General features: G+C 42.3%; 1 protein-coding gene across 3 annotated transcripts in view; it reads right to left on the minus strand.

Moving 5' to 3' along the window:
- Positions 1–12,073, minus strand: part of zzef1 (zinc finger, ZZ-type with EF hand domain 1) — a 53,813-nt gene that overhangs the window by 10,624 nt on the left and 31,116 nt on the right. For 2 of the 3 annotated variants that reach the window (XM_062989134.1, XM_062989136.1), the window contains exons 34-49: positions 11,769–11,907; positions 11,125–11,290; positions 10,408–10,652; positions 10,162–10,325; positions 9,132–9,276; positions 7,990–8,165; positions 7,533–7,813; positions 6,462–6,636; positions 5,509–5,641; positions 4,437–4,618; positions 4,047–4,352; positions 3,802–3,902; positions 3,571–3,706; positions 1,699–2,058; positions 1,437–1,580; positions 1,163–1,331 (exon numbers count right to left, since the gene is read on the minus strand). In XM_062989134.1, coding sequence (XP_062845204.1) covers positions 1,163–1,331; positions 1,437–1,580; positions 1,699–2,058; positions 3,571–3,706; positions 3,802–3,902; positions 4,047–4,352; positions 4,437–4,618; positions 5,509–5,641; positions 6,462–6,636; positions 7,533–7,813; positions 7,990–8,165; positions 9,132–9,276; positions 10,162–10,325; positions 10,408–10,652; positions 11,125–11,290; positions 11,769–11,907 — 3,022 coding nt within the window. The remainder of the gene's footprint in view (positions 1–1,162; positions 1,332–1,436; positions 1,581–1,698; positions 2,059–3,570; positions 3,707–3,801; positions 3,903–4,046; positions 4,353–4,436; positions 4,619–5,508; positions 5,642–6,461; positions 6,637–7,532; positions 7,814–7,989; positions 8,166–9,131; positions 9,277–10,161; positions 10,326–10,407; positions 10,653–11,124; positions 11,291–11,768; positions 11,908–12,073) is intronic. The other variant, XM_062989135.1, reaches the window with a different exon arrangement.

The raw sequence follows: 12,073 nt of genomic DNA on the forward strand, positions 1-12,073 counted from the left end.
CGTAGCGTTCAAGTGCCTCATGTTTACTGGTTAATTGCACTATGAGACTCTAAAAGCGTCCACATGTATCAGTCTTTATCTGGATTTTCCTCCTGTTTCATTTTTAAACTTGTATTACAACTCGGGGTGCTGAGAAATTGTAAGAATCAGCTTTTCAGACAGAGTCTAAAATGCTTATTGTTAAAAACGTGGTTTAATGTATTACATGAATGACAAAGGAGCAATAAACTTCTCTTAATTATTACTGCCTATAAGTTCTCTCCACTAATGAAATTCCTTGCTTGTTGTTTTAGTACAATAAGTCACATTAAGCGTTGTTCGTACTGCCCGAGTCACTTTTACTATGTAAAATAAAACAGTTCGTTGGGGCCTGTGGTAGCCTAGTGGGTAGGGCTTTGGGCTATCAACCGGAAGATTGGCGGTTCAAATCCTGGCTCTGCTATGTAGCCACTGTTGGGTCCTTGAGCAAGGCCCTTAACCCTGTCTGCTCCAGGGGCGCCGTAAGTTGGCTGACCCTGCGCTCTGACCCCAGCTTCCAACACCAGCTGGGATATGCGAAGAAAGAATTTCATTGTACTGTACATCTGTATATGTATATATGACAAATAAAGGATATCTTTATCTCTATCTTTATTGGAGGCGCTTTGAAAAGGTCAGCGGCAAACTGGATCAATGTTCAATCAGGTAAACACAAAAACTGCGAGAGCAATGCTGCAAAATAGTGCCACACTCCACAGGAAACAACAGGACAGCCAGCGCAAAATTGGTTTTGCCGTTTCTCATGTGAATACGCTCTAAAGCAGCTTAAAACACTACACGGGTAACTGAGTTTTGAGAAACTCCCAACCAATTCTGTGTATCCAAAGGTGGGCGTGTCAAAACACGGACGAGAATTTTCATATTTGGGACAGAGCCTTGTACCGTCGCTGGATGTTCTAGGTTTACATGCAAGTATTAAGGTAGCTGTGCTGTGTATTGTAGCTTCCATTTATTCTATCATTCAATTTATGAGTGTAATTTAATGAAGTGAAATGCGACACTTTTTTGTAAAAAATTTGGTCAGTTAAAATTAAGCACATTTTCCTGTGGATTTAGTAGGGCCCTAACTGTGTTACAATATCTATAGCATGTTTTATGAAATGCCAGGACACGAGCCGCTCACCTGGAATCTCCACGTCAGCCCATTTGTGGAAGGGGCCGCTAAAGGTGTGCAGGTCCTGCAGGAAGTCGGCGCTGCTGGCTAGCTGGAGCTCATCGCAGCCCTCCTCGGTGTGGCAGAGCGAGTCGAACTTCACAGAGAGATAAAAGGCACCGGGGATGTGCACCTTGTCCTGAAACAGAGACGTTTTGGAATTAAGGTTTGAAGCTGTCGATCATCTTGTCATACTTCATGTATAGATTAAAGAGAAAAACAAAAGAACAAAAAAAATTTTTACCTCAAAGCTGGTGTTGTTGTCGTAGGGGTGTTTAGACTCACGGACCTGCACGGCCATGCCGAGTTCCTCCATGAACTGACAAGCTGTCAAGGACAGACTGTCCAGTATGCTCTGACCACAGCCTGTTATAACTTTCTGTAGTATCTGTGGCAAAAAAAGGTGGCCAGAGGTTTATTTTTATTTTTTTAATTATTTTTCAGAAAGCACGTCCCATAAGGGGACGATTTAATCGAAGAGGTCAAACAGCACAGCGCACACTCACCCTCTCCCACATGGGCTTCTCCTCCAGCTGCATGAGCATGTCCAGAATGTAGGCCATGTGCGAGGCTCCAGTCAGTTCCAGATCTTTCTCCCTGATGGGATCTCCATCAGGCCAGTGAGCCAGCAAGGATGCCAAAACGTGCCGGGCATACAGGATCCCAATGGCCTCATTTACCCGGTACAGATAGTGTCGCACGGCCTTGTTGCTGCGAGCGTCCAGCTCCTTGTGCAGAAGGGCAGAGCTCTTGGAGCGCCGCTGCTTGGCATAACTGAGCTGAAGCTCGCTCTCTGTCACAGTGATCAGCTTCTGAGTTACTGAGTTTGTCTCCTCGGTGGCTTTCTCACAAAGGCTAGGCTTCGACTGAGGAGAACGGGTAAAACAAAAATCAGATAGACAGATAGATAGATGGATGTATGGATGAATGGATAAACAGACAGATAGGCAGACAGACAGATAGATAGACAGACAGATGGATAAATAGATAGATGGATAGACAGACGGTTGTACAGACAGACAGACAGATAGATAGATAGATAGATAGATAGATAGATAGATAGATAGATAGATAGATAGATAGATAGATAGACATACAGAGAGGTAGATACTTTATTAATCCCAGGGGTGGGTGTGTGGTTATCTGACTCTCCTGGATCAGATCACGGTTGTGCAGGTAGCAGCACTAGGGCTGTCGCGCTAATCGCAATTTTGAAATATCACGGTATAGACCAGCCAACCGCAGGGCATGCCAAGCAACCGCAACACCGCGGTGTTCACGTTTTTTCTTTCTTTCTTCTCTTTTTTTTTTTTTTATTGTTGCAGGGTCCATCTTGTTTTATACGCTTACATTTGGGCGTAATAAATGTTAAATAAATTCATAATGAAAATGAGCTAAGAGCGACATTTTCCCGCAACCTGTTAGCATGCGTTGCTGCTGAGTGTCAGGCTTTGTGTTTTAAAATGTAAACAATCGCAACAGGAATTATAGGCAAGTTTATTAATGATTAAATTGAGTTCACACTCAATAAATACTTGTAATTTAGACTATATTCAAACAGGTTTGGCGTACTAAAACACTTAATGACGGTTAATATGGCATTGCAGCCTGCAAATATTCTCTTGCTGGCTTGCTGGAATGATTTAAATGTATTTTTTCGTTGAATAAAAATGTATTGAAACGAATAATAACTTGAAATGTAGTATACATTGTTATGTTAATTATACCTACTAAATAGATAGTTTGTCGCATTGTAAAGTCGCATGCAGGTACAGTACACATGTATTAGTGTAACGAGCCCCATCAGAGAGAGTTTTAGTACCGAGGGGAACATCGCTACCCCACTCAGATCCTCTCTAAATCACATCAGATGAACGTGTTGGTTCTTCTAGCGCGCATGATAACGCAGGTTTAAACTCTTACAGACTTTATTCTTTATTCTATTTTTTTTTTACCATATTTTGATTAGATGTGCATTTAAAATATTTAGCCTAAACACTTTTTTTTCGTTTCACAGTGTATATCTATCCTAGGCTAGAAGCTTAATTTAAACCTTTTTTAATAGAGAAAAGACGCGCATCCCTGCTCTGTTCTGTATTTAACAATAAACACGCATTTCATTGGTCTTAAAGCTGTCTCATCTTTGTCATTATAAAGCAATAATATACCGAATCATAGCCTAACAATAAAGCTTGTTTATATAGCTCTAAAATCCAGATAAATTAAGAAAAAATAAATAAAATGGCGATATTACCGCATACCGCGATATTGAGACCGCAACAGCCCTAAGCAGCACGTTCACAATTGGGAACAGGATATGACTAGATTGGCAGATAAAGGGGAAAAAGGGGAAATAGGGTTGTTTTAAAGGTACGTACCACACAAGGGACAATGATCATGTCCGTGTCCACTGCTTTAGCCTGCCGCTCCTCCGAGTGTGGTCTTTTACCAGGCTGCCACTTCTGTGCCAACGTCCGGATCGTTTCATCCGTCTTTATTACGTCGCCGTCAAACCTGGTAAATTCAGGTAGAACCGTTTATCGTTTATTCACGGGTAAACTGGTTATGATTCACAAAGGATTCACAAATAAAAAAGGAGAGCTTCTTACCGTTTCTGTACCTCCTGGAAGAAGGAGTCGGTCCTCTTCATTTGGAGCTCGTACAGAGCACGCAAGATGTGCAGGGGCGCGTTTAGGGCATCGTGGGTAAGCTGAAAGCAAACAAGCAGTTTAAGGGAACAACCACTGACTTTTTTAAGATGGAACACTACACAGTGGTCAGCTAGCGTATTAGACAGCTGTGCCACTCAATTCAATTTAGAATTACAACTACGAATTACGAATGGCTTTCTAACCTGGAAGCAGGCCTTGGTCTCCTCATCCAGACCCTCGAGGGGGTCCATGTCTTCGGCAGAGCAGCTGGAACGATCCGAATCGTGCTCTTTCTCTCGCCCACTGTCCTCCTCTCTCTCGCCGCTGTCACTCTCCTCGGCCATGCTGTGGATCTCACGCTTGGATGAGTACAGCATGACTGAGAGGATCTCCAGATCCCGCAGCAGCCACGTCTTACTGAAACCCGTTCCTTTACTGCATTTACGTACCAGCAGCTGCATGAGACCAGCGCCGTGTACCGCCTGGTGGGCCTGTTCACTGCCATGCTTCTACACACAGAAATGTATACATACATATTACTCCACAAGCATCATTTTTCTCAGTCACCTGGTATGTGTGTGCAAATTATTCACCTTCAGGATGCTGTACAGTCCCTTGAGGGCAAGTGAGAGCACCCACGCGGCTTCTACGGCATCTGGGGCGCTGCTGTCCACCCCGCTTTGAAGCAGCTGGCTGGCTATGGAGATGAAGTTCTTCAGGTAGTGGCTTGATGGACCAGAGCTTTCGTCAGCTTGCACCAGCTGGTAGTCTTTTACTGTAAAGGAACCGAACATGTCAGTGACTCTACTAGCCAGTGTCAAACCAGTGATAGCTCAGTGGTTAAGGTACTGGACTAGTAAAAAGAAGGTTGCCGGTTCAAGCCCCGCCACCACCAAGTTGCCACTGTTGGGTCCCGGAGCAAGGCCCTTAACCCTCAATTGCTCATTGTGTAAGTCGCTTTGGATAAAAAGCGTCTGCTAAATGCTGAAAATGTAAATGTAAATCTACTACACCAAAGGTCTAGTCTAGTACTCTACTACACCCTTCTAACCTGTACATTCGGCTACACCTTAGTGGGTTTGAGCCCCAACGAATGGTAACAGGTGGATAAAATAAAACATACAGTTTTGAAATCCCCATAGCGGAAAAATGCCAGTAAAATTGGTCATACTAAAGAGCTCAGGGACGTCCAGTTGGACGTCATTTGGCCACATTTTGGTCAAGTGTAAGTGAGTTTAAATCACGAGAATTAGCTCAGCCTTTACTGAACAAGACCATGAAGTGCTACACAGCTTAAAATGGTCTGTCCTCTCATACTGCACACACTACTGAGTTACAAACCACCTCTGAAAGCTTCAGAGGGGTCATAATGGCTGAGAAATCACACACAAGGCTAGGATCACCAGACAATGTCAAGTGTCAGTAGGAGTGGTATAAAGCAGACAACCTTTGGATTCTGGAGCAATAGAAATGTTTTCTGGAGTTCTAAATATAAAAACAAACCTAACAGACAGCGCCAACAGTCTTTCGGGGGTCGTTCTGTATGGTTTGACCCGATCCCCTTAAGTTCCAGTAAATTCGAAAGCGTACAACGACCTTCTAGAGGACTGTATGTTTTGAACTTTGCAAGAACAGTTCAGAAAAGGTTCATTTTTAAGTTCTTACCTGTCCTTCTTTTGCGCGTCTTCACGTCGACGACAGCAGCCCGGTTCTTCTCGGTGAAGTGTTTCAGCAGAATGACGTTGTGCTTCTCATTAGCGTTGTCCATAAACACAGACTGAGTGCCCATACACAGCACCTAAAGCGGCACCCAAACAACAGCGTCCGTTTAGTGTCAGGAATCGGCTCAGTAATAAACATGATTTAGAGGTGAGATTTGAGACACGACCGAGTCTAATTAGCCAACTGCACACTGTACAGCTTTGCAAAGGAGCTCACTCACTTACTCACTCACTGTCTTAACCACTTATCCAATTAGGGTGCAAGGAGCACAGTAACACCCTGAACGGGGCGCCAGTCCATCGCAGGGCAGACACACATACACATACACACACACACACACACACCCATTCACCTATTGGGCAATTCAGTGTCTCCAATTAACCTGACTGCATGTTTTTGGACTGTGGGAGGAAACCGGAGCTCCTGAAGGAAACCCACGCAGATACGGGGAGAACATGCAAACTCTGCACAGACAGGACCCGGACCGCCCCGCCTGTGGATCAAACCCAGGACCTTCTTGCTGTGAGGCAGCAGTGCTACCCACCGTGCCGCCGCAAAGGAGCTCCAGTTGCCTAAAGAACCCTGGCATCAAGCCAACTCAACACTTTTGGGATTGAGCCAGTATCAGTCCCTGACCTCACTGGAGTGAGTCTGTGGGAATTTGTGCCCATGAAGTCAATAGAGTCAAGGTCTTGTAGAAAGGCTTCCCAGAGGAGTGAATGATATTGAAGGACTTCAGAGGTCAGGGCTCTGTTCAGGGGCGCAGAAATTCTTAAATAATGAAAAAAGAGTGTCCAGATACTTTTGATCATACAGTGTAGCTAGAAGGTCTAATGTTGAGGTATTTAAAGACAGCGATATGATTATAACGAGATGATTATAACGTGTGTTCATACCTCAGGGAAGACCACAAGGACTAGCAGAGCGAAGACGTTGGTACGTTTGACTTGTCGTGGTAGCTGCTGAACACAGTGGTCAGTGAAGCCTGCAATGACCTTAGACCACTGAGGACACGAATTCAGGTTCCCCAAGATGTCAGCCACTGAGCGCGCCCAGTCTAGACCAATGCGACTGTGAAGATACAGATAAAGATGTTTGGGAAAAAGCTTTTTAGGGAGGAAGTGTCAAAAAATTAAACACACTTGTGATCAATTACTTAACCCAAAAACAATTTGGTAGCATTTTTTCAATTATTTATCGAACACCCCCCTGAAATATTTCTCCTGCTGCTGTAGCCCTTTATGCCCAATACGGAAGGGCTGCACACTGTCACACGTCCTCTCCAACACATGCACAGCCACCAACCGCTACTTTTCACCAGCCAAAGATGGCAGAACTGTGTGTGAACCAGCCAGATGAGCCAGTGACCACAGCGGCAATGAAGAATCCCTGCTGAACCACTGTCCCGCCCATACAGACACACAGTCTGTGTAGCTGCCAGGCCGGTCGATAGCACAGCTAAGGTTCAAACTAAGTCATAAACACACCGCTACCACTTACGTATTTCAGTAAGACATATCTGTTAATAAACATTTTAAATTAAGAATTGTAATAGGGAATTGGAAATGACTAAAAAAAAACATTCCTTAGGGTTGAACTTTTGATGGCTTTTGATGGAACACGCCGTGACAGCCATGCATTAGCCAACCAGAGATGGAGATTCAGTAATTTAGGTCAGTAAAGAAAGGAGCAGCTTTTAGCTTGTATCCAAACTTTTTGATTCATGAATCATGATTCGTGTATCAATTTTAGAACGAGCAAGTATTGTAAACCCCTCCTAGAAAAAACATTTTATGTTTGTCCTGCTCTCATTTTAATTACAGGCCAAGGCAAATGTAAGCATCACAGCAAGTGGCCCAACTTTACCGGAACTGAGGTTTATACAAGCAAAGTCCAGTAAAGTCAGGGTGAATTGACCCTTATCGTGTTATTTAACATGCATCTCTTAGAGGACATCAATCGCTCACCTATCCAGACACACGGCACCCAGACTGAAGAGAAGCTGTGTGGTTTTCCAGCCTTGTGTTTCATTAGCAGCTGCATCAGCCAGTGTCAGCAGCTCATACTTATCAGCCAGAGCCTCGGTGACGGCAGCGTCGGCCTCGGCGGGTGAGATGCGCAGCAGGAGTTGCCCCAGAAGCCCGAGAGTCAGGTGGTAGGCCTCGTTCAGGCAGCCGGCGTTCGAGATGACCACGCGGAAGAGCAGAGGCAGGATGGGGTTCAGGTTGGACATGGATATTGTAGAGCCCTGCAAAGACAAAAAGTCTCGGATCACTACAAAGTATCACCGATCGCTAGTTACACCCAAAATTTGGGCAGTTACTGTTGACTCACTCCAATGTTGACTCTGTTTGACCAATCAAGTGTCAGTACTGTTCTTGCTTCACCCATATGCAACCCAACACTGAAGGGCTTTATTTTTACCGGTTTAGCTGGAGGTAACATGGCTGCCAGCAGTCCCAGAATCCTCTCCCTGGAGCACTCGGCAAACACGTGGCCCTGCACTGGCGCCTTAGCCGTCCTGTTGTCCCCGTCTTTGCTTATGTCCAGGATTTCAGAGTTAGGAGAGGTGATGGTGTCCCCAGTTGTCTCACACTGACCTAAAAAAAATTCAGATTTACACAAATCAAAACAACATCGATCAAAACACAACAACTAAATCTTCAGAGCCTAAGATTAATCATAACATACAAAAGGAGTAATTTCAGTCAATTCCATCAAACATCATCTTCAGTTAAATTTTTTACCTGGGAAATTTTTTACCCAGTTTGTGATGATGCTGGATTTTAATGTGTGACGTTTAACCATTAATTAAAGAAATCAGTTCAAACAATAAACAAACAAGGTCAGTCTACAAACTCTGTACCACGCAACCTCTGAGCCACTAGTCTCGCTCGACTTGAGCCTCCACCCAGGACTAAAGGAAGACAAGCATCAAGGCTCTTCTCTGTTCTAGCACCCAAGTGGCTGAATGAACTTCCTCTGTCTGTCCGAACATCTGAGTCTCTTGCTGTCTTTAAAAAACGATTAAAAACCCACCTTTTTACTAAGCACTTAAGCTGTTATTTACTAACATTTTTTTCCATTTCCAAAAAACCCCCCCCAAAAAAACACTTTGGTTCTAACAGGTTTCAGCAGATTTGTGTTCTTCGACTTTTGTTTACTAAAACTTGAGAAATGAAATGTTTACTATGGAAGCACTTCTGTAAGTCGCTCTGGATAAGAGTGTCTGCTAAATGCAGAAAATGTAAATGTAAATGTACAAACTGGACATCTTTTTGATAGTTTAAAAAAAGGCCGGAATTACATTCATTTATTCAATTTGAGGAATGTCGTTATTGTCATATATACAAGTACTAGCGTACAGTACAATTCTTTTGTTCACCATTATATGACACAGCACAGAGTCGAGATGTTAAGGGGCCTTGTTCAAGGGCCCAACCGTGGCTGCTAGCTGGTAGATGCAGGAATTAAATCTTCTACTTTCTAATGCTAGCCTAACAGGCCCAAATAAAGCTGTCATGTAACTGGATGGATTTGTAAATTTGCCACTCCTAATCTCTTACCTTTAAGATCTGGAGACAGGGTGTCATCCGTGGACGGTGTATTACTCAGACTAGCGGAATCCAGTGTATCTTGAGAAACCAGTTTACATTGAGCCTCTTTCTCCTCTGAACCCACTGGTTTTTCAAAAAGAGAAGCGGTTTTACTCTGTAAGAGACAAAAGCAAAAACAATATGAATTGTATTGTAATAATTAAATAAACAATTTGTTATCACTAAAATATGAATATATTAATAATAACAATAAAATAAATATTAATTAACATAAATTACAATAAAATATGAATAAAAAAATATTAATTAAAATAATAATAAAATTGTTTAAAATATTTTGATAAAATTAATTATTGTTAAAAATATTTAAAATAATTATAATTAAATAATTGTAATAAAATAAAGCTGATAAACAATATTTAAAATAATTATAATTAAATAATTTTAATAAAATAAAGTTGATAGAAACAATATTTAAAATAATTATAATTAAATCATTTTAATAAAATAAAGCTGATATAAACAATATTTAAAATAATTGTAATTAAAAAATTTTAATAAAATAAAGCTGACAGAAACGATATTTAAAATAATTATAATTAAATAATTTTAATAAAATAAAGCTGATATAAATCATATTTAAAATAATTGTAATTAAATAATTGTAATAAAATATTATTTACATTTTTTTAATTAGATTTAAACAAATCTTCCCAGTCATGTTTTCTGGGGTTGTATTTCTAGAGAGCGTGATGTACTACTCTACTTTAAAAACACAAAATTAATGTCCAGATATCAGTTCTAAAGGGTTTATTACACTAGCTCAACAATGCTGAGATCTGGTTTTGAACTTTAGCAGTGCTATCGGCCGGCTAGGCATCTACACAGACATGACTGGCTGAAGCCCTGCGATGAGTTAGCTACTTGTCCAGGATATTCCTGCCGTGACCCAGACCAGGACAAAGCGGATTAGGAGAATAAAATGGTCTATAGTGAGTGTAGAACAGGAACATATGAAGAGAATTTGCAGTTACGGTACCTTGTCTAAAGGAGGTGGTGGTGAGCAGAGAGCTGCAGTACTTCCAGGTAAAGAAACAGTATCTGACGTACTGATCTCCTGACTGGACTCCAGGCTGGAGGTACACAGCTCATTCTCAGGTTCATTGCAGGACAGAAGAGTCAAAAGGGCTGAAGCTCGCAAACCTGAACATGAAGACAGACGGACATGACCTCCAATGCCAGCTTTACATTTCTCGCTCAAGCACATGAAAGATAATCTCGTTACCTTTTCCTGTCTGGCCCTTCATCAGACAGTCGGTGATTAGCTGGGAGCAGTGGCTCTGCAGTGATGCAGCATGACTCCGAGACGCGCTGTCCTGAAGCTCGTTGGTTAGCTCAGAGGTGAACAGAGCCAGGCTGGTGAACAGGAGCCAGGAGTAGTTGTGGATGTACGGCTGGATCAGTCGGTGCCGATCGCTGATGCGAATGGTCACCATGGGGTAAACCGTGATCCGATGGGTGGGCAGGTGACTGGTGCAAGGAATGAAAATTACAGAAAATGATCACAGACAACCCAAGAATGGCTAGCAGTAGCTTTTTAATCCACCTGTTTTCTGAACTTTTGTCCCCTACTGCACTGTCTCAATTTGTACTTCAGGCTGCCAGTTGATTCTTTATATCAGCCGGCAGTGGATTCTTACTGAGCCTAAACCCATAACAATAAATCTGTATGTTCTATGTATTCCTTTATGTGTCAGTACCAGTCTTACTTAGGCAGCTAGGTAGGTAGGCAGTAGGCAGCAAGGCAGCTCACTAGGTTTTCGGACAGACCCATAGTGTCTGTTGAGCTCCAGACTAAACCGGTGGCACAGCAGACCTGAGTAGTGGGCTAGCATATCAGACTACTGTTAAACCCTGGCACAGCCTATGAATCCCACCTCTTACAGTACAAATATTATTAAAAGCTGTAAAATCAATTCATACTGGGAGTTAAACGTTCTACCTGTCTGAATATTTTTTGGCATTGTAGCAGCCGAAGCAAAGGTCGAAGTCCTCGCAGACGTTGCAGTTGATCCTGCTGCCCACGATAAGACCCTGACAGTGGTCACAGGCGTACTCCATATTTACCATCTCGTGATCGTCCTCGTGCCCTTCTGGCTTGGCACCACCTGAAAACAAAAAATGAAACCAAGTAAAAACAAGATCATTTTCGAAGGGTACAAGGAGATCCAAATTACTTTTGGAGAAAGGCGCAAACTGTCCCCTTTGTTCACAATAGATCACAGTAAACATTCTAGCCAGAAAGCAGCATGTTACGGTTGACCAGAACACCTTAATAAGTACTTATGGCTTAATACAGTATGCAGGGACACCAAGCGTAGTATTTACCATATTAGCAATAGCTAATGCTCAGCTTAATTGATCATGTTTATTTAAATATGCATTAGGTTTTTTTATTATGCTAAGCTAAGGAACTATAGTAGCAAACATTGTGTGCTATATTTATTCTATTTATCTAACTACATTATGTATAATTTGCATTATAAATCAAAAGTGCTACAGAAAAGACGTTTATTTATGTGGTTGGTTAAATACATACAGTATACAACAGGGTGTGAACCAGAGTCAAAGCAACGAGACGCTTACTAAGGAAACAGGTCTTGCACAGGTCCATGTCGGTGCACTGCAGACATCGATAACGATGACCTGGAGCGATCCTCTCACAACCATCACACGAGATCTCCACGTTTAACAGATCACAATACCGTGCGATGAACATGTGCATCTGCAAAAAATGGGTTTAATTTATTTATTTATTATTTATTAGGATTTTAACGTCAGGTTTACACACTTTGGTTACATTCATGTATTCATGTATTTGTACTGTGGGAGGAAACCGGAGCTCCCAGAGGAAACCCACGCAGACACAGGGAGAACATGCAAACTCCACA

The sequence above is a fragment of the Trichomycterus rosablanca genome, chromosome 26 (assembly GCF_030014385.1).
Source record: "Trichomycterus rosablanca isolate fTriRos1 chromosome 26, fTriRos1.hap1, whole genome shotgun sequence".
Lineage (NCBI taxonomy): Eukaryota > Metazoa > Chordata > Actinopteri > Siluriformes > Trichomycteridae > Trichomycterus > Trichomycterus rosablanca.